The sequence below is a fragment of the Emiliania huxleyi genome (assembly GCF_000372725.1).
Source record: "Emiliania huxleyi CCMP1516 unplaced genomic scaffold EMIHUscaffold_40, whole genome shotgun sequence".
Classification (NCBI taxonomy): Eukaryota; Haptophyta; order Isochrysidales; family Noelaerhabdaceae; genus Emiliania; species Emiliania huxleyi.
The window spans coordinates 695,607-713,407 of record NW_005198965.1 but is presented as its reverse complement, the minus strand read 5'-3'; the positions used below and the strand labels follow the sequence as shown (position 1 = coordinate 713,407).

Below are 17,801 nucleotides of genomic sequence, written 5' to 3'. Positions count from 1 at the left end.
TGGTAACGCCGACGACATCCAAACGTCGACCGGTCACGCCGGCCTTCTCAGCACTCCGACCCCTCCGACCCCTCCGACCCCTCCGAGCCCTCCGAGCCCCCCGACCCCGGCTCGGCAGCTCGCCTACGGCGAAGGCGTGCGGACCGACCTGCGGCACCGCGAGGCCGTCGGCGAGCGTCGGCAGCACCTCCGCCGTCACCGGGTGTCCCGCCCGCAGCGCCGCGGTGTACGAGGCGCAGCGCCGCGGCTCGACGCCAACCACCTGCGGGCGCCGGTCGTCGGGGTCGGGGTCGGGGCGGAGGCTGGGTCGAGGGTTCGGAGGCCAGACACCCGCCAACCTGCACCGCCGGGTTGAGCGTCTTGGCGGCGAGGGCGATGCCGGCGATGAGGCCGCCGCCCCCGATGGGCACGACGAGCACCTCGCAGTCGGGGACCTGCTCCAGCATCTCGATGCCGAGCGTGCCAGTGCCCGCGATGACCTCGACGTCGTCGTAGCCGTTGATGTAGGTCAGTCCCTGCAGCGCGGGGTCCTGCAGCGCATAGTCCTTGGCCTCGCCGATGTGGTCTCCGTGAATGATGATGTTCGCGCCGAAGAGCCTGCAGTTCTGGACCTTGGTCATCGGCGCGACGGTTGGCATCACCACTGTCACCGGCACGCCCAGCTGCGAGCCGTGCCACGCGAGGGCTAGCGCGTGGTTGCCGGCAGAGGCGGCAATCACGCCGCGCCGCCGCTGCTCCTCGCTGAGCGACATGATGGCGTGCGTGCGCCGCGCTCCTTGAAGGAACCCGTGACCTGTGACTGATCCTTCTTCAGGTGGATGCTACAACCCGTCATGTTGGACAGGTGGTACGACGGCCTGCACTCGGTTCGGACGATGCCCGACTGATGCGGTGGTGCGCCCGAACGACGTCCTCGAACCGGACACAGTCGTCGGCTGGAAGGTCATGAGCCGCTGCGGAGGAGAAGGCGCGCAGGCGGCGAGACGAGCGCAGGCAAGGACGGAGCCGACGCATTGTCGAGACGCATTGTAGGAATTGGAGAAGGCTTCCGCGCGCGGCGACGGCGGGCCGCCGCGGCGCTCCCGCTCCTCGTCGCCTGACGCGCCGCCTGCGAAGCGGGCCTCTTCTGCCGGCTCCTCTGTCTCCGGCTTACGACTCCGAGACACCGGACGAGATCACGAATGAGGCGCTCCTCCGGGCTTGCCGCGCATACGGCCTAGGCGAGCGCTTCCTCGCTGCGGCGCAAGAGGAGGGCACCTTTGGCGAGTGGTGGCTCGACGAGCTGCCGATCGAGGTGGCTGCGGCGATCGCCCGGCTGATCAAGCACTACTCCGCGCTCCGGCGCGTGGGTCGAGAACTCGCCCGGCAGCCCTAGCCGGGCCCCGCGCGCTGGCCGCGACCGCGACCACGGCCCTCACTCGAGCCCGGAACCGTCCGACTGTAGCGCCTAGCACACCTCTGTCAAGAGTCCCCAGAAACCCGAGGAATCACACAGTCCTGTGTGATGCACGCCCTGCGAGCGGGGCGGGGGGCGCACTGTGCCTCTGTGTTCGTGCGTCGCCCATCTCTCCTGGAGATGACTGAGCTCTATTTATTTACAGTTTTAAGGAGAAGAGGCGGACGCCTAAGGGTGTGGGCGACGGCTAGCGCATCACACTCCTCTCCTTAAAATCCCTGTGTGGTGGCGGCGTGCCGTCCTCCCATCCCTCCCTTGCGCCTTGGGTTGTCTGTTTTCTTTCACTTTCTTTACCAATCAATAAAGCGGTGCAAAAGTCCCAAGGAAATCTAACAACTTCATCATTTGGGTTTGGCATTTGCTCTGGGGGGAGGCGGGGCTCCTAGGGGGTACCCATGCGGGGGGGAGATGGGGTCCCATGGCCCGCCGCAGGCGGCCATTTGTTTCGCGATTTTCTCTTTTTTGCGCGATTTTCTACTTGTTCATGAGAATTTCGCGTATTGCGACCATGCTATCACGCCTTGCGACAGCCTGTCGGCGCTGCTGACCGTGCCCTGCTGCACAATTGATCACCTGCATAGCTCGCGGCCTTAGTATCAGGCATTCAGTGATGACCTGATCCTACGGCCAGGAAGGTGTCCTTCCAGCGCGTGCACGCTTCTGACGCAATGCGCGTCGCCTCGGATTGGCTGCTGGCACTCTCGAGGCTATGCCTACACAGCCTCGCGCGCATGGGCAGTCAAGAGGGACCATGCACCTTCTCACGACAGCGCCGGTGCCTCTCTCTTGGACCGGCAAACGTGGTGGTCTCGTGTCACCAATGTGGGACCAGTGCGGCATCGCGCCATCGACAGCTCTGAACTGCGCCTCACCACTGACCGGGAAGGCTGCCAAGTGGGTCAGCACCGATCGCACATTGTGGCAGCAGTCAGCGCGCATGTCTGATAGCTAGAGCAGCAGCGTCAGGGTCGCAGGGTCGGATCGTGTCAAGCCTCTCGCCCGGCCGGCCGCGTGCAGACGTCGGCGCCTGTCTGCTGCCTGGAGTGATCTGTTGGCGGTCAGTACGACCGATCAGGTTGGACGGTTTTCTGATGATTGGAGGGTCTATCTGTATGTACTCCTCGAGATATCTCCAAATCTGCCCTCTAATCAACCGTATCATTCGGGAAGTCGGTGCTAGCTGAGACTAGTGGAGCCGGGGCCCCGTTTCGCGTTTGCAAATTTTCAAATTTTGCAACATACTCCTTACTCCGCACCCTGCGGCGCGCGGCGCACGGTGCCTCCGGGGGCCCCCGCCTCCCCTGGCCAGAGCGCAGAGGGCAGGCCCCAGGGGCCTGTTTTGTGTTGATGTCAACGAGAATCGAGATTAAATTCACAAGACAAAACACGCAAGTTCATGACGTTCATGCAGTACGAGTCTATCATGCAATATATATTAGAGTTGTGTCTGAGTTGTCTGTTGTGTTGGTTGAAGACTGCGCGCGAAACCAAGGCGCAAGGGCTGCGCCCTGCGCGGCGCCGACGCGGGCAGGCTCTCTCTGCCCGCTCGGCGCTCGTCTCGGCCGAGTCGCGACAGGGGTGCTGTGGCTGGCGGTGGCGCTGCCGGCGCGCCTTGACGCTCCCGGAGCCCCGAATTCGACGCCCCTCACGCCCTCCCCTCCTCACGAGGAGACAGCGCCGCCACGGCTCCCGCTCCTGCGGCCGGCACCGCGGGCACCGCGGGCGGCGGAGGCGGCACGGCCGTCGCGTCGCGCCGTGAGGTTGCGGGGCGCAGCAGCCGGGTGGTGACCTCGACGCCGAGGAAGAGGCACGCGTTCGCGGGGAAGGCGCGCACCACCGCCGCCGTCCAGCCGCGGAAGAGGCCCTGCACGCCCTCCGTCGCGACGATCCTCCGCACGAGGGGGAGGGCGCGGCTCTCCGCGCCCGACTGCACACGCGTCTTGACAACGTCGAAGGGCAGCACGAGCGACCAGCCGATGCAGCCTCCGAGCCCGCCGGAGAGGAAGACCCACCCCGTCGCCAGCTCCTCCTTGCGCTGCACTCCCGTCAGCCGCATGAAGAGCGTGCAGAGCGACTCGTACGAGCCTGGAGAGGCGGCGGCCTGGGGTGGGCGGGAGCGGGCGCGGCGGGCGGGCGAAACGATGCGGCGGGGCGGGGCGCGGCGCCGTAGAAGAGCGTGTTGTACGGCACGTCGCGACACACGAGCGAGCCGATGCCGCGGTAGAGGCCGGAGAGGCCCTCGCTGCCGACCAGGCTGCGGAGCTCGCGCAGCAGGGCGGCGGGACCCGCGTCGACGAGGTCGTGGTTGAGCTGCAGGCGCACTTTGAGCACCTCGAACGGGCAGATCGCCACCGAGGTGAAGACGCCCGTGACAGCGCCGAGCCCGAGCTCAGTGCCGACCGACGGCCGCTGGCCGCCGTCGTCGACGCCGAGCGCGCGGCGGAGAGAGCGCTGGACGGTGATGCCGACCGAGTTCTCCGCAAGCGCAGAGGAGAGCGCCGGCACCATCCCGCGGTACAGGGCGAGCGCCCCCTCGGTCCTTGCCGTGGTGAGGAGGCAGTCGGCGAGGCCGCTGTAGGCGTGGCCCGCGCCGCCCGCCTGGAGCCGCGCCTTGGCGACGTCGAACGGCAGGCCGCCGAGCGTGCAGGCTGTGGCACCGACACAGCCGGCAGCGGTGTCCACCAGATCCGCCATCCGAGGAGGAGTGTCGAAGGCGTTGGCAGCGCAGGAGGGGACGCGCTTTCTTCAAGTCAGTCCGCGCCAGTCTGCGCCCTTGTCGTGCCAGTGTGCTGTGAGAGAGGCTTGTATCTTAAGAATTCTTCAAGTCTCAGCGGCCCAAGAAGTAGTCGGCTATCGGGCGCCTCTCGTGCATGTTTACGTTTTTCGTTTTACCGTCGTTTTCTTCCCCTGCTTGCTCACACACGCGCACAACTCTGGTTGACGGTTGAGACCCTCCCTCAACCCTTTAGTTGGGGGTTGAGGCCTCCAGGGCCTATTCACAGCCTTGTTATTGAGAAGAAATTACGGCCTATGGCGCTGAGAGAGAGAGAGAGATTTTTAGAAGCCAACAAGAAATGTGGCACACAGAGTGATTTGGGCTCGGCAGCTTGTCGACTACCAGCCGGAGCCGGAGTCGGAACCGTAGCCGAGATGGTCGTCGGAACCGTCGGAACCGTAGCCGAGATGGTCTTCGAGGGTGTCGAATATGTCATTCGCCTCGCTAGTGGAGCCGGAGCCGGGTGCATCGTGACGGCTGACAACGGGATTTCCACTGGTTCGTCCTCCTCGGAGTCGTCTTCCCCGGCTTCCTTCCGCTCGGCTCTTCGCTCGGTACGTTCGGTGTGGCTCATCCTCCATGCCGTGAACAGGCGCTTTATCCACCCTATATTCTTCTCTCGTTCCTCTGCCCGTGCCTTGGTCTTGTCGTTGTTTCGCACCCATGTCTGTATGGCAATCGAGGCTGCCTTCCCCACTACCTGTAGTTCACTCGTCACCTCCCCCGCGAGCTCCCCTCTCTTTCTTTCGGGTATGGGGTCCGTGAGTCAGCGCAGCTGCCGCTCAGTATGTGCGCCAACGACGCCTGTGGTGGCTCACTGTCTTCTTGTTTCCAGTCGTCCCAGTCTCTCAGTTCTCCGAGTCTCCTCCTTGCCTCGCGCGCCTCTTTTGTGGCCTAATCCCTAGCCGCCTTGCACGCTCTGCATCCCCAGAACGCGCTTCTCGTGGCGGGGCCCCTCATTCCCCGCTTCTTTTCCCCCTCTAGAATACGCCTGTGGTGTGCACCATGTGGCACCCCGACCTGTTGTCTCACCCTGGCCCCCAAGATCGTTTTGGTCGTCACATTGTGATCCCCGACGTCGTCAAATGTCGCTCGCCTGTCCTTCCCCCCGTTCTCGTCTGGTAATCTCATTTTATTATCCCATCGATGTTTGAGGCTGGCTACCGCCACTTCGCTCCACAACCGTCCCGCCACCCCTGCCGTGTGCGACCCCGGCCTCACCGTCTTTCGAAGTTGTTCGCACACCCACTCGTGCGCGCTCTTACACATGTGCCCGTACGTCCGTCGGCCCGCTATCTCCCTCTTCTCTGTGTTCCCTGCCGCCTCCCTTCGCACCGTGTACATGCATGGCCGCGTCCGCACCGCGTCCCGCACCACTTTCGAGGCGTCCTCCGTGTCGTGATCTGTGATCTGTAAGGGTCCGCCCGCAGGCGCATTTTGTATACCGAGGCGGTGCCCGGTGCCGAACCTGTCGGACCTTGAGACAGCGTTGTAGATCCCTGGGCGATCCTCCGTGTCGTTATTTCCGAGGTGTGCTGTCGCCACCGCGTCGGCGTATGCGTTGCAGGCTATTCCCACGTGTGCTGGCACCCACATGAAGACCACCGCCTCTAGCTTCGATCTGTAGTAAGCAATCGCCTCTAGGAGCCCACCTCTCTCCCAGTCCCTCTCAGGCCTTCTGGCATCCCTTTGCGGTGCGCATTCTCAATCTGCTGCAGCGCGGGTTTGCAGTCGCATAGCACTAGGCACCGCCGCGATTGCGCATCGCTCGCGCTCGCCATTTTGCGTAACTACCACCGCTCTGAGTAGATCGGTGCCGGGCGTTTTTTTTTGCTTAATCAAGGTCTGCGGAAAACTGCGCTCTCATCGTTGCTCGGCATCGAGCAGCATCTCCCGCCAGACCGGTCTCGACGGCGGCACGCTCTCTCTGACCTCAATGCGCTCTCTACTCCTGCATCCGCTCACTCGGCTGCGGGCGCCCACCGCCTCAGCATCACGCGGCGGCGGCGTCCGCAGCGACCTCGGAGTCCTGCTCTCGCCAGAGACGACTCTCGAGCCGCTCAACGCAGCGACCGCGCCGTGGCTACGCGCTGTGGTGTGGACCGACTTCCGGCTCGCGGTCAGCCTCTTTGTCGTGGCGCCACTCGCGATACTGGGCTGGTCCGCCTACGCATGCCGACCGTCCGCGCTCGGTGGCTGCGGGGGCAGGTCGCAGGCGGCTGAGGCGACTCTGCGAATCATGACCAGCTACTGGCAGGCGTCGTCACTGCTGCTCGTTACGGTGGCCTTCAACATCCAGCAGAGCCAGCTGGGTGTCCCGACGGGGCTGGTCGCCCAGGCAATGATACTCGTGAGCCTATGCTGGTGGTCTGATCTCGACGAGGAGGTGAGGTCGGCCGAGCCCTCCGCGTTGCGCGCCGCCTTCTTGGGATGGCGGGCGCTGGCGTGCGTGGCTGCTGCGGGCGGCGTGCTCGTGCAGGCGCCATTCCAGCCGTGCCTCGCCCTTCCTGCTCTCGCGTCCGACGCGAGCTGCGCTGCTTGGCTCGAGCCGCCGCTCTTCGCCGCCAGCCTCGTGGGCCTCACGCCCTCGCCGGAGCTCGGCAGGCTCGCCGACGGCTTTTGTGCGCTCTACTTTGCCGTCCTGGCCTACTACGGCGCGGTGATCCTGCCACGGGTCGGCCGACGCGGGCGAGCGCCGCGGCCGCGCCTCATGAACGTGGGATCACCCATCGGGGCGTGGCGCATGCTGGGCTTCATAAGCGAGCAAGATGTGGAGTGAACACGTGGGTATGCCATCCAGAAACAGAGATAGAACTGGGCTCGTACGTACGCGGTACGGTAGACGAGCGCGCACTTTACTCTCTCTTTAGCAAAAGGTTGCTTCTATGTTGCCCCGATGGCGATGCCGCGCGATCGTGCTGCGGTCGTCCTGCTGAACAAGCTCTCCTTGAGCACTTGAGCACTGCCACTGGATAGCTGTGTCGATTCCGCATGGTACAGGACCCCTCGATCGTCTCGCCCTCCCTCGCTGGTGTGTTCATTGGGGGGGTCATAACAAACACGGCTCTACTTCTAGCTCTCCTCATTCGCTCTTGAGGTCTTTTGGCTTCGATCGCGGATCGGTCCTCCGTCATCGGTCACCGCCACATCCGGCCCATGTTCGCCGCCGACGTCTATCCCAGAGTGAGAGAGGTGATGGAGAGGGTGGACGAAATTTTTCGGCGGCGTGCACCTCGTCCTCGATCCTCGATCCTGTACGTGTTTGTTATGACCCCCCCCCCCCCCCCCAATGAACACACCAGTGAGGGAGGGCGAGACGATCGAGGGGTCCCGTGCACATGTACATGGAGCACCATGCGGAATCGATCGAGACCCTACCTGCTACCACTGTGTGTGTCTGTGTGTGTGTGTGTGTGTGCTCACTCGAGTGCTCAAGCAAAGGTGGATGGTAAGAGTTGCCGACGAGGTCGTAGAAACAGTTTTTAGAAGAAGGGGTGGACGGTAAGAGTTGCGCTCGTAATAGCAATTTCACCGGCGTAAAACTTGCAGATGTGGGAATTGCGGAATCACGTGCGGAATAACTCCAACAAGGTGTGCTCGCCGGTGGGGCGGCATGAAGGTGCGTGGCTCGTTCGTCACTGACGTCTACCTCTCACTCAAGACCGCCGACTCTGGCCGCCGGCTGCGGATCGAGTACTCGCCCAACCAGCCGCCAACGCCGATTGTACACGGGGTGAGCAGCACGCCAGTGAAGCGGCTGCGCGTCGGTGACAAGCCTATCGAGATTGAGGATGTGAGCATAGCGATCGAGAGTCGCCAGGGAGGGCGAGGCGGCAAAGCGGAGGTGCTCAAGGTGAAGACGGCAGGCTGGCGGCTGGAGGCTTCATCACGTCTCATATGGCGCTCGACAGTGCCGGGCAAGAAGCAGATAGACCTCTCGCTAGCGCCTCAGCGCGACCCCCTTGCTCCGCAGCGAAACGACGGCTTTGTGGTCGCGCCACATGGTCTACTCGGGCAGTCATACGATGGGGACCAGATCGCCGTTGACGGCCGGGTGGACCATTACAACGAGCTCTGGAAGGCCCAAGGCTCGACGCACGAAATCACCACTCAGGCGCAGGCGGAAGGTGCTATCGAGGGGAGCGGTGACGACTACAAGATGACGGAATTTTTCGCAACCGACTTCAAGTACTCCCGGTTCTCAGCCGCACAAGCCCCGGTCCGCAACGTCACTCGACTCTCGGGAGCCCACCGCACAGCGCTGCGCCCTGGCTCTTCCAATTGGAATGTGGCGGCCGGCATGGCTGGTGACGATGAGAAGCTGGCGTAAGCCCGTCGGGCTCGTGCGTACACACACACACACACACACACACATACACACACACACACACACACACACACACACACAGAGAGAGAGAGAGAGAGAGAGAGAGAGAGAGAGACTTGAGAGAGATGAGAGACACACACACACACACAAACTGGCCGCCCACACACCTACCAGGCTAACGACACACGTGTTGCGATGCGAATTGTTTTGCAGATTTTGTTCGCAATAAACCCAAAAAAAATCGTCAAGAGAGAGTGGAGCGATGCACAGCGTTTTCCCACGTTTGCGGCCGCCGGTGTGGTGCGCGTGTTGTCCATGTTAAAGTATTCAGTAAACACATCGGCGGCATACTCTCGGGGGGTCTCTCTCGTGCTCCCGGGCCCACAGGCGCGCGCGCCACGCAGTGCGCAGGGCGCTCCAGAGACGCGCATAGAGTGGGATGCCACCTCCGACACGCGCGCGTCTCCGACCAAAACGGACGGCCGGCACGCATAAGCTTGGGTGGCTCCTCAGTCCTCTCCGCCGCCTCCCGCAACCCGAGAGCGTTCATCTCGGCCCGAGTGGCACAAGCGAGGGTCCAATGCGCGTTGCGGTGACTCCTCTCAGCCCTCGAGCTCACCTCGGAAGGTATTTGCCGCCTCGGAGCTGCGGGAGAGCACTGCGCGCGGGCCCTGCGCATACGCACCTGGGCACGGGACGGGTCGGTGAGTGTTGCAGCGGGTTGGCCCGCCCAGCGCCCTCGCAGCGGCGCGGCTCTCCTTGCGTCTTGACAAGAAAGCCCTCGGTCACCATCCGCTTCGAGATGAGGTCACACACCTGCGGCAGGGGCGCGGGGCCGTCGCGGAGTGGGGGTGGGCGCGCGTGGCCGGCCGCGGCAGCCCGGGGGCGGGCGGCTCGCCTTTGCGGTACCGAGGCCGGGCAGCGTGTCCTTCTCTTTGAGTCCGAGCTTGGGGAGCCAGGTCTCGGTCAGCTCGCTCTCGGGCAGCCTGCCGCCGTGGTCGCTCAGCAGGTTGAGGACCGTCTCCACCTGCGCAGGCCGACACGCGTGGGCGCGCTGCTCGGGCGACCCAACACCACTCGCCAGCTGCGCACCAGCGCGTAGAAGACGAGCTTGCCGTCCGCCGGCTCGGGCGCGACTGCGTGGGGGAGCACGTTGACGAGGAGGAGCTTGGAGGCCGCGCCACCGCCCACCGCCCGCTCCTGCGTCGCCTCCTGCGTCGCCTCCGCCTGCGATGGGCCGGCGGCTTGCGAGGCGTCGGGCGCGGCGTCCGCAGCCGAGTTGGCGGTGGCCAGCTCCAGGCCGCAGAGGTGGCGCAGCTTCTCGTTGGCGGCGGCGATGACCGCCTTGATAATCTTTCCGCCACGGTCCGTCCGGTCCTTGCCGAGCACGGCCTCCTTGAGCTCCGTCCTCGCCAGCAGCTTGCGGCTGTGCTCACGCATCAGCACAAAGCGGACGGCGGTAGCGCTCAGCTTCTCGAGCTCCGCGGCTTCCAAAGGGGGCGCCTGCGTCGCCTGAGACGCCGCCTGGGAAGCCGGGGGCTGGGACGCCTCCGGATCCTCATCGCCATCCCTGGAGCGCTTCCGCGGCATCAGTCTTGCGGGCCTGGCACTGGAGGCGACCTGCACCGCGTAGGCGAAAGAGTGCTTCCCAGCTCCCGCCAAGCCCGGTTTGTATTCTTTTGCCTGGGGCGGACAGCATCGCATGTCACTTCCTGTCGTCTGTTGTGTCGTTGTGCCCTTGTTTGTACTCTTGGCACCGTGGAGTGCTGGGGGGGGCGACAGGGAGGATATGGCCTTGAGTTATGTGTAAGCCGACTCAGGGTGTGTGGCAGCCCGCTGGCTGTGTGTCTTGTGAGCCTGTTTGTGTCTGTGTGTCGCTCGTGCGTGTCGTCATCATCTGTCCAGCGTCCACCCATACCGCGTTGGTGTCCAGTCCGAGCCTGGCTGTTCTTCACCTTTCTACCTACCTACCTACAGCATGCTGAAATTCTGGAAAAACCTGACCGGCCCCTGCGGTGCCCCTACCTACCTACCTACCTACCTACCCTACTTATGGGAAACTAAAAAAGAAATCACTCGATGGGTGAAGGTGGGGTACTATACCAACTAAAGTGATGGCTGGTGGTACTCTCCCTGCAATCACAGTCCTTCCTGTGACATGGCAGGCCACTATCAAGCCCTACAAGCACCAGATCACCCACTTGGGGAGGGTTGACGTCGTGATTTTCGCCGAAAATTTCTTTTTTTTGAAAATTCCGGCGTGAAGAGAGGGAAAAACCCGATGGGAGCGCCCAGACCTACCCTACCTACCCCGGCATGCTGTCCGCCCCAAGCAAAAAGAATACACACCTGGCCAAGCGAGTGTTTGTACACACATGCTAGCCGGCCGCCTAGCATGGACGACGGGGCACACGCACTCGCGGAACGCAGGGCATTACACACGAGGCGTTGTGTGCGTTCTCAGGGAAAGGCATAACCAGAGACAAAAGTATAGTCAGAGGGGCAGCAGTGGGGACCCCCACTCACGGCCCGCGAGCGCCTGCAGCGAGATGTCCATCGCTGCATTGGTTCTCGCCAAGCATGCGCGCACTGGTTTAGTGCGCGCAATGGCGCGGGGAGGGCGGCCTGGCCCTCGCCGGCATGGCAAAGACAGGGCAAAGAAGGCGTCGGGCGGGCGCCTGCGTCCTCTCCACAGGCACAGCGTCTGCCGTCTGCGGTCTGGCGCCACGTGGCGCGCCAGGCCGAGCGATCGGCGGCCAGCTCTCCCGCCAAACCACAAAAAGAATTTTAGCGGCGCGCAAAAAGAATTACACTCTGGAGGTATAATATTACACTTGACGACCCCGGCTAGTCGCCGACCACACCCACAAAGAACCCTGCACAAAGACCGCAGGGCGGGGACCTGTTCCTTTTTACCCATCTCCTAGTAGAGGTGTCCGTTTTATTTATTTATTTACACTTGACGCACAATATCCGACGAAACAGAAGCTAGCGCAGACGAGGGCAGGGCAGACCCGGGGACTGGGGAGCCGGAGCAGACGGCATCGGCCGCCGAGGGAACGTTGGGAAGAGGCACGAGGAGGGCGGCGACCTCAACCGACTATGGAGGACCCGTCACCAGACGACGCAGGGCGGACGACGGGGAGGCGGAGCAGACGCGCAGGGCGAGACGAGGGAGGGAGCAGGATGTTGCGGAGATCAGCAGGAGGATGTACGACGAGATTAGGAGCAGCAGGGACCCGAGGGACCATGTGGAAGACGGCTAGTGCTAGTCCCCCATCGGGAGGACGACCCCGGCTAGTCGCCGACCACACCCACTAGGGGTCGGGAGGGGAAAATCCGCGATTTTAGCGGTAAGCCGTCGGGCTTAATTTCGTACACCCGCGCAAAGCACTTGCCACGGGCAGTCACACAAGCCAATGGCGACAGCCTGGCGACCGCAGGGACACCCACAACGGACACACACATTGTGCAACTTTCCGGCTGCTGCGCTGTGCGGACGCGCGCTCTACCGCGATCGCGGGCCTCTAGAGGGCCACTACATGGCCGCGCGCCCCTTGCGCGCACCGGCGCGCCTCCGCAGCTCGCCCTCCGACAGCCTCCAGCCGATGTGCACGTCGTCGTTGAAGTTGGCCTCGGTCAGGATCTCCCATGACCACGACTCGGGCTCGTCGCGCTCGGCGTCTGCCGGCCAACGGATGCGCGCCGCGCCGGCCTTGGCGAGCTTTTTGCACCTTGGCTTGTCGGGCTCCTGCTTGTCGGTCGTGCCGTTGGCGATCTGCGCGATTGGGGCGAGTGGGCGCAGTGAGCATCATGTGGCATGAGTGTGTGCGAGGTGGACGAGTGGCATGGGGAGGCGGCTGGTCGGGCGACGACACACCTGCACAACGGTGCCGAGGCACCACATCTTCGCCCCCTTCCGGCGCTGCCTGCCGCTCGCGTCGGTGTAAGGCACCCAGTAGCGCCAGCAGATCTCCAGCTCCGCCCCCACGAGCGAGTCGTCGCAGGGCGGCGCCTCCTCGGGGTTCTCGTCCGCCACGCGGTCGATCTCGCCCGCCTCCTCGAGCCGCACGCGCTCGCGCTCCGCCCGCTCCAGCAGCTCTTCCGCCCCGTACTCCTGGACCCGGCTCGCAATCTCCTTCGCCTGACGGGTCGGCGTGCCCAGCTCCTTGAACGTCTTGCGCCGCACGGTCGGGATGGGGCAGCGGTCCGGCAGCTCGCACGCGCCCCGCCGCTCCTGCTCCTCCTCGAGGATCTCCTTGAGGTGGCCGGTCAGGTCCTCGACGGTGCCGATGTCCTCGTCCTTGCTCGAGCCCCACTGCAGCTGGTAGTTGAAGCTCAGGCCGATGACCCGCATCTCGCACTGCTCTCGGAGCCAGTCGAGCTTGGCCTGGTTGCCCGCGATCTTGGCGAGCTGGACCGTCATCTCGCGGATGGAGCTCACGCCGCGCGTCTGCCAGCGCTGGAAGAAGGAGAGCGCGAGGCCGTAGCGCCTGACGAGCGCGTCCAGCTCGAGCTGGGAGTTGGTCTTGCGCTTGTGGGCGACGTAGACGTCATGCTCCTGCGGCGAGGGAGGGAGGGAGCGCGCTCTCTTACCCGCCGGCGGGCTGCTACTGGTGAAGGATAGAGCGGCGCCTTGTGGTGCGCCCGGTCGACGGCGCGCTCCGAGCGCACCGAGAGCCGAGCCTCCTCGAGGAGCACCTCCTGCATCTCGCGGCTCAGCTGCCAGAAGGCGCCGTCGGACTCGAACGATTTCGTCGACAGCGCCTGCGCCAAGGCGGAGGCAGCCTCGACGGTGATGCCCGGATAGCGACGCATAATCATGTCGACGCGGCCAAAGACGGACTCGGCCAGCCGGTCGTTGGTCGCGTCGAGGCCGATCGTGTCGACGTGCGCCTGCTCCATCGCCTCGTACGCGTAGGCGCCGCCGAGCGCCGTCACGTGCTTCGCCAGTGCGAGCTTCATGTCGCGAAGCTTGCGCAGGCCGCCGGCCGCCTGCACCTCGAGGTACTCCACCGTCTTGGCGCGCGAGGCGATGTTGGTCGGGTCGGTCGGATTGAGGAGCTCGCCGAGCGCCAGCTTGTAGAGCAGGAGCGGCGTCTTGCCGTCGGGGGCGAGCACCGTCTCCTCCTCGTACGTGTAGCTGCGCCACTCGGCAAACCCGCGCTGCTCCGCGGTGATCGGGGCGTAGACGTCGAGCGACGAGTCGAGCAGCACGCTGCCGTCGGCCGCCGCCCGCTCCAGGATGGTGTACACGCAGTCGAGCGCGCGGTTCATGCTCAGGGGCGACCAGTTCGTAAGCTTCGACGTGTCGAACGTGTTGCCAGCGAGCCAGCGGTACGGACGCGAGATCAGCAGGTCGATGACGGCGTTCGCGCGCGTCATGGCGATGTACTCGTTCGCGGTAAAGCAGACGTACAGAAAGTCCTCGAGGACGTTCGAGTGGTCGTTCGAGAAGACGAGCATGGCGAGGAACTCGACGATGTACTTGCGGTTGACGTACATCGCGATGGCCGCGTCGTAGTCGAGGTCCTGCGGGGCGAGACGCGGCTGAGATTGTGGGGAGATTGCGGGGAGATCAGACACGCCGCAATCCGGTGGGCGCGTCACCTGGCGGCCGCCATCGGCGCGCTCGAAGTGGATCGCAAACGCGGAGGGGTAGTTCGCGAGTAGCCACGCCGAGAACTCGACGCCCTTGCCCTTGTAGTAGCGCTGCGTGTGGTGCAGCTCCTTGTACGTCGCGCGCAGCAGCTGCGTGAAGTCGGTCGACATGCGCTCCCACGCGCTGAAGTTATCCAAGTGCGGCTTGAGCTCCTCCGCGACGTGCCGCGCCTGCGCGCCGGACATCTCCTTCAGGAAGATGTTCCGCATGTGCTGGTGGCAGTCGAGCAGGTGGACGCGCAGCTCGTGCTCCTTCTCCTCGACCGAGAGGCCGTCCCAGGCGTCGCCCATCTTCTCGCGCGCCATCTCCGTCGCCTGCTCCTTGATAATCTCGGAGAGCAGCCGCTTGGTCTTCTCGGCCGTGGGGCACGTGTCGGACATGAGCGCGCCGCCGCCTGCGAGCCGCGCCAAGGAGAGAGCGGCAGCCTCAGGTCCGGGCCACGGCACGCCCGGGTGCATCAACCGCCAGCGCCGCATCAACCGGTTGATAAAGTCGCGCCCGCGGGCAAAGCACTTCGTCTCGATCGTCTTGGCCTCGCCCGCGGCGGTGCCGTCCGGGGAGAGGTAGGAGGCGCGCAGGATCACCGCCTTGAGGGGGGCGCCCTTCTTGGGCTCGATGACGACGTTCGAAGTCATCATTGGCTTCCCGAACTTTGTCGTCCCGTCGAAGCCCATCATGCGGATGCTGTACGCGCCGGCGACCTCCATGAAGGCGAGCGCCTCCTCGATGAAGCGCAACTCGAACCGCCACTCAGTCAGCGCGCGTGACGACGGCTCGTCGATGCTGAGCCACGGCGCGACGGCGCGAAGGACGCAGCGCACGTTCGGGACCACGGCGGACTGCGGCGTCATGTTGGACATCATCGCGAAGGCGGTGGTGCGCCAGAGGAAGCCGAACTTCTTGGCGCCCTTGCCGCCGCCCGCGCCGCGCGCCTCCCTCTCCCACACGTCCATGGCGAGCACCTTCCCCTGGGACTCGTAGAGCGTCTCCATCTCGGTCGGGTCGGCGCCGGGCTGCGCCTTGAGCTCCTCGCACTCCGCCTCCGTCGCGGCCAGCTTATCCTTGAGCGCCTTCAACTTGTCCAGCCGCGTGTCGGCGAGCTCGCTCAGCGCCTCCGCCCTGGCCCGCTCGCCCCGCTTCTCCGCGTGCGCGTCCGTCTTCAGCCGCTTCGCCTGCACCAGCTTCTTCTCGATCGCGCCGGTCGCCCGCTCGAGCTCGCCCTGCGCGCGCGCCTTCTCGCGCAGCAGCTTGTCGTCGTACTCGCTCTCGAGGCGAGAGCGGACCTTGCTGACCTGCGCGGCGACCGTGTCGGCGATGCGGATCTTGCCCTTCTCCTTGGCGAGCCGCTGCGCCTGCGACTTGAGCTGGTTCGCGTGCGTGAGCTTCTGCTGCAGCTCCTTGTTCTGCTGCTCCGCCGCCTCGAGACGCTCGTGCAGCACCGCCTTGGAGCACTTCGGCTCGAACGTTGGCTCAGTGGCGAGGACGGCCACGCGATCTCGAAGAACTCGGCCGCTCACGCGCAGCAGCGCCGCCACCGCCGGAATCGCGGCCACATGCCGCGGCGACGCGTTGCCGCTACTGTTGCGCACCGGCCCGGCGATCCTGCGCTTGGACTTGGGCGCGCGCAGCGCGACGACGTAAGCGTCAACTTGAGCTGGCGTGACGACGCCGACGGAGCCGCTCCACGTGCTCACCACGGCGGCGGCGGTCTCGACCTCGCCGCCGCCGATCCGGACCGACAGCGCGGTGTCGAGGGGCTTCAGCACGGGGCCGTGCGTTGCCCAGGTCGGAGAGGAGGAAGGCGGCGCCCACACCTGGCCGTCGAGGCCGCAGCGGCCAACTCGGTCGGCGTCGCTCTCCGCGTTCAAGACCCACTGCTGCGCGGCGCGCACGTCCGAGCGGAAGTAGAGCAGCACGAGTGTGCCGATGACCTGCACCTCGATCACCGTCGCCGCCGCCTTGCCCGGGGCGTAGAAAGGTCCATCGGGCGTCGGCGCGAGTGGCGCGGGAGCGGCCGCAAAGATTGAGCTGTCCTCGGGCTCGACCGCCATCGGCGCGGCCGGCGACTGCATCTCCTCCCAGAGCCGCTTCTGCTCGTCGGACAGGGAGTCGAAGAAGTGCAGACTCGCCACGACCTGCTCGCTGTTGCCCAGGCAGACGGGCCCGCCTGCGCAGAGCGGCGCAGAGCGTGTGAGTTTGCAGGGCTGCACGCGGCTGTGGGCCGCACTGTGGGTGGATCCAAGGGCGGGGCGCGCTGAACACCTGCTGGCTGCGTCGGTTCCGCTGGGTTTGGCTGGGTTTGGGCCGCTCCAAGCATCAGGAGGCTGGGCTGCAGCAGCCAGTGAAAAGCTCGCCAACTGCCACGGATCACCTTTCCCGCGCAAAACGGAGGCCCTGGAGCGCTGCCATAGGGCGCGGTGGTGCCCCAAACCTCGCCTGGAAGCGCAGCAGATCGGCCGGGCGGCTAGCGGACTAGCCCGGCCGGGTCGCGCATGAGACGGAGAGTCGGAGGCCATCGAAGTCGAAGCGAGGCTGGATTTGAGGATTTTTGGCGACCTGGAATTTATTTGTTTTTGGGGACCTCGAATTTATTTTTCTGGCGACCTGTCCCGACCCCTACACCCACAAAGAACCCTGCACAAAGACCGCAGGGCGGGGACCTGTTCCTTTTTACCCATCTCCTAGTAGAGGTGTCCGTTTTATTTATTTATTTATTTATTTACAGCAGAGCTGCCGAGAGACGGCTCTCAAAATACGCCCCCTCCAGGACGACCGCGAGCGCACGTTCGCATGCGGCACGGGGAAGGGGGGCTCACAGAGTGTCAGACGCTATTGTAGACTTAGGAACTCTAGTCGGGAGCATGGCGGGCTATGCGACATCGTAGTTGAGGGCGACCCCCTCGAGGAAGTTGCGCAAATCGTCCGAGGCGACGCGGCAGACGGCGGACTCGAAGGACTCGTGCGCCACGCGCGCCTGGAGAGCGAGGCGGGGAGATAGGCGGAGAGGGGGGGGCGAGGGGGGGGGCGGCACGGGGGCAGGAGAGTGCGGGCGCGGGACCGTCCGCACCTTGACGCGCGGGTCTCGCGCTGCCTCGAGGAAGGCCTTCCCGAACGCGTTTCGCCCGCCGCTGGGGCCCCAGAAGCGCGCCGAGCCGAGCACCGCGACGACGAGGTGCGTACGGTCCTTCTTCGGCGCTGCGATCAGGACCGGGATGGCCTCCTTCGAGTTTTTGCGCGTCTCGCGCAGCGCGTCGGCGAGGAAGAGGGCGAGCTTCGTGAGCGACTGCTCCTGCGTGAACTTCTCAGTCTCCACCGACTCGCGCAGGATGACCTGCAAACGGCGAGTGGGGGGGGGGGGGGGGAGCGAGTCGCGAGTCGGCACGGGCACGCGCGGCGGCCCCGCCGCCTCTGCCGCCTCTGCCTGCGTAAAGTCGCCGAGCTGCTCGAAGTTCCTCGTCGCGAGGACGGAATGGCCCGTCGAGATCATCGCGCGCATGAGCTCTTTGGAGCGCTCGATGCCGCGCTGCTGCACCTCCTCGCGCGCCTTTGCGCTGCTCGAGGTGAGCATGCGGAGCGCGTG

At 64.9% G+C, this 17,801-nt stretch overlaps 6 protein-coding genes across 6 annotated transcripts in view; 1 reads left to right on the top strand and 5 right to left on the bottom strand.

Annotated features, from left to right (window-relative positions):
• Window positions 1-47: 47 nt before the first annotated feature.
• On the bottom strand, window positions 48-979 carry EMIHUDRAFT_451356 (hypothetical protein; the record flags this gene model as incomplete). Its single annotated transcript, XM_005770261.1, has 3 exons — window positions 339-979; window positions 158-262; window positions 48-89 (listed from the first exon to the last, which is right to left on the bottom strand). Exons 1-3 carry the CDS (start codon window positions 750-752, stop codon window positions 48-50), a joined length of 561 nt encoding a protein of 186 aa, XP_005770318.1. The 5' UTR covers window positions 753-979.
• Window positions 980-2,805: 1,826 nt separating this feature from the next.
• EMIHUDRAFT_436353 (hypothetical protein) lies at window positions 2,806-4,166 on the bottom strand. Its single transcript, XM_005770260.1, has 2 exons — window positions 3,622-4,166; window positions 2,806-3,541 (listed from the first exon to the last, which is right to left on the bottom strand). The coding sequence occupies exons 1-2, from the start codon at window positions 4,148-4,150 to the stop codon at window positions 3,102-3,104; spliced, it is 969 nt and encodes a 322-aa protein (XP_005770317.1). The 5' UTR covers window positions 4,151-4,166; the 3' UTR covers window positions 2,806-3,101.
• Window positions 4,167-6,168: 2,002 nt separating this feature from the next.
• Window positions 6,169-7,011, top strand: EMIHUDRAFT_65831 (hypothetical protein; the record flags this gene model as incomplete). The annotated part of the gene is made up of 1 exon (XM_005770259.1): window positions 6,169-7,011. The coding sequence occupies one exon, from the start codon at window positions 6,169-6,171 to the stop codon at window positions 7,009-7,011; it is 843 nt and encodes a 280-aa protein (XP_005770316.1).
• A 2,087-nt stretch (window positions 7,012-9,098) lies between these two features.
• EMIHUDRAFT_355805 (hypothetical protein) lies at window positions 9,099-10,192 on the bottom strand. Its single transcript, XM_005770258.1, has 4 exons — window positions 9,652-10,192; window positions 9,458-9,586; window positions 9,318-9,375; window positions 9,099-9,244 (listed from the first exon to the last, which is right to left on the bottom strand). Exons 1-4 carry the CDS (start codon window positions 10,147-10,149, stop codon window positions 9,162-9,164), a joined length of 768 nt encoding a protein of 255 aa, XP_005770315.1. The 5' UTR covers window positions 10,150-10,192; the 3' UTR covers window positions 9,099-9,161.
• Window positions 10,193-11,908: 1,716 nt separating this feature from the next.
• EMIHUDRAFT_436352 (hypothetical protein) lies at window positions 11,909-13,276 on the bottom strand. The gene is made up of 3 exons (XM_005770257.1): window positions 13,195-13,276; window positions 12,440-13,120; window positions 11,909-12,337 (listed from the first exon to the last, which is right to left on the bottom strand). Exons 1-3 carry the CDS (start codon window positions 13,267-13,269, stop codon window positions 12,098-12,100), a joined length of 996 nt encoding a protein of 331 aa, XP_005770314.1. The 5' UTR covers window positions 13,270-13,276; the 3' UTR covers window positions 11,909-12,097.
• A 3,814-nt stretch (window positions 13,277-17,090) lies between these two features.
• The window catches only part of EMIHUDRAFT_102557 (hypothetical protein), a gene marked incomplete at both ends in the record, with an annotated part of 2,791 nt that continues 2,080 nt past the window's right edge, over window positions 17,091-17,801 (bottom strand). Inside the window, 3 exons of the mRNA XM_005770256.1 lie at window positions 17,091-17,195; window positions 17,289-17,552; window positions 17,604-17,765. Coding sequence (XP_005770313.1) covers window positions 17,091-17,195; window positions 17,289-17,552; window positions 17,604-17,765 — 531 coding nt within the window. The remainder of the gene's footprint in view (window positions 17,196-17,288; window positions 17,553-17,603; window positions 17,766-17,801) is intronic.

Excerpts from the sequence above, each read along its gene's own strand:
- EMIHUDRAFT_436353 (XM_005770260.1), bottom strand. The coding sequence starts at position 4,150 with ATGGCGGATCTGGTGGACACCGCTGCCGGCTGTGTCGGTGCCACAGCC. Across the intron at positions 3,542-3,621 it reads GTACAACACGCTCTTCTACG|GCTCGTACGAGTCGCTCTGC; the intron begins GCGCCGCGCCCC and ends CCGCCTCTCCAG.
- EMIHUDRAFT_355805 (XM_005770258.1), bottom strand. The coding sequence starts at position 10,149 with ATGCCGCGGAAGCGCTCCAGGGATGGCGATGAGGATCCGGAGGCGTCC. Across the intron at positions 9,587-9,651 it reads AGCTCGTCTTCTACGCGCTG|GTGGAGACGGTCCTCAACCT; the intron begins GTGCGCAGCTGG and ends CGGCCTGCGCAG. Across the intron at positions 9,376-9,457 it reads CCGGCCTCGGTACCGCAAAG|GTGTGTGACCTCATCTCGAA; the intron begins GCGAGCCGCCCG and ends CCCCTGCCGCAG.
- EMIHUDRAFT_436352 (XM_005770257.1), bottom strand. The coding sequence starts at position 13,269 with ATGCAGGAGGTGCTCCTCGAGGAGGCTCGGCTCTCGGTGCGCTCGGAG. Across the intron at positions 13,121-13,194 it reads TCGACCGGGCGCACCACAAG|GAGCATGACGTCTACGTCGC; the intron begins GCGCCGCTCTAT and ends CCCTCGCCGCAG. Across the intron at positions 12,338-12,439 it reads GCCTCGGCACCGTTGTGCAG|ATCGCCAACGGCACGACCGA; the intron begins GTGTGTCGTCGC and ends CCAATCGCGCAG.